Raw genomic sequence first — 1127 nt, forward strand, 5'->3', positions numbered from 1 at the left:
TGGTGAGGCTGTCACTGCTGGTGCTCTGGAGACCCTTTGAGAGCCACTATCCTGTACTCTTCTCCTCAACTCAGGAGCTGAGGGAAACTCTGGGGAAACTCAGAGTTTCCCTCTGTGAAATGGGCAGAACACAGCCGGGGTCCCCGGATTGACGCTAGGAACGGACAGGAGGGAAAAGGGCTCTGTGGGAGTGAAAAGGCGGCCTGAAAGGCCACCGCACTCCCAGCTCCCTCCATGCCGGCCCGGTTGGTTTTCCCTCCAGGCCTCGATGACTCCCTGCAGGACTATTGCTTTGAGGACTGGGAGCTGCCTGGCAAGTACCTGCTCCAGCTCTGTCCCCAAAGCCTTGAGGCTCTGACCGTGTGGCCTCTGGGCCACCAGGAGCTCATCCTGGAGGGGGTGGAACAGCTCCGGGCCCTGGTGAGTGAGTGGTGGCCACACTGGCTGCAGCTTCCAGCCACCTGGGGGGCTGCTGATGGGGGGCTGGCCACTGCCAGGAGATAATCTCCCTTTGCTCTGGTGCAGAGCTCTGGGCTACAGACAGAGAACCTGCAGAGCCTGACGGAGGGGCTGCTGGAGGGGACGCAGGCCTTCCAGAGCTTAGTCCAGGACCACCTGGAAGGCTGTGCCGAGCCCCCTGCTGATGTCCTCAGTGCCGCTGTGGAACTGGTACATGAGGCCCGTGCCCTCCTCTTCTGGCTCAACAGGTACCTCGGGCTCCTCCCAGGACCCTGGTTGGGCTGACTGGTGAGGGGACCCTTCTCCCTGGCTCCCTCCAGGACCTGGGAGAGAAGAACAGAGCTTGGCCGTTGATCAGATATCGTGGAGCAGGGCAAGAGGTTATTTGGTCAGTGCAGGGGCGCCGGGACGCCTGGGTTCCCACCCAGTCATAACACTGCATACAGGGCTTCTCCACAGAAGTGGCTGCTGCTTGTCCCACAGGTCTCAGTTCAAATGTCACCTCCTCTGGGAAGCCTTCCCTGTTGTATGTTCTCAGAGCTCCGGACACTTCACCGCAGCTGAAGTTATATCTTTTTTTTTTTTTTAACGTTTGTTTATTTTTGAGAGAAAGACAGAGTGCAAGCGGGGGAGGAGCAGAGAGAGGGGAGACACAGAATCCGAAGCAG

General features: G+C 58.9%; 1 protein-coding gene across 1 annotated transcript; it reads left to right on the forward strand.

The window, feature by feature from the left end:
• Positions 1 to 6: 6 nt before the first annotated feature.
• On the forward strand, positions 7 to 946 carry LOC144219060 (connector enhancer of kinase suppressor of ras 1-like). Its single transcript, XM_077749044.1, has 2 exons — positions 7 to 420; positions 526 to 946. Exons 1-2 carry the CDS (start codon positions 235 to 237, stop codon positions 742 to 744), a joined length of 405 nt encoding a protein of 134 aa, XP_077605170.1. The 5' UTR covers positions 7 to 234; the 3' UTR covers positions 745 to 946.
• Positions 947 to 1127: the final 181 nt, after the last annotated feature.

This window comes from Crocuta crocuta, unplaced genomic scaffold (genome assembly GCF_008692635.1).
Source record: "Crocuta crocuta isolate KB4526 unplaced genomic scaffold, BGI_CrCroc_1.0 C28451454, whole genome shotgun sequence".
Lineage (NCBI taxonomy): Eukaryota > Metazoa > Chordata > Mammalia > Carnivora > Hyaenidae > Crocuta > Crocuta crocuta.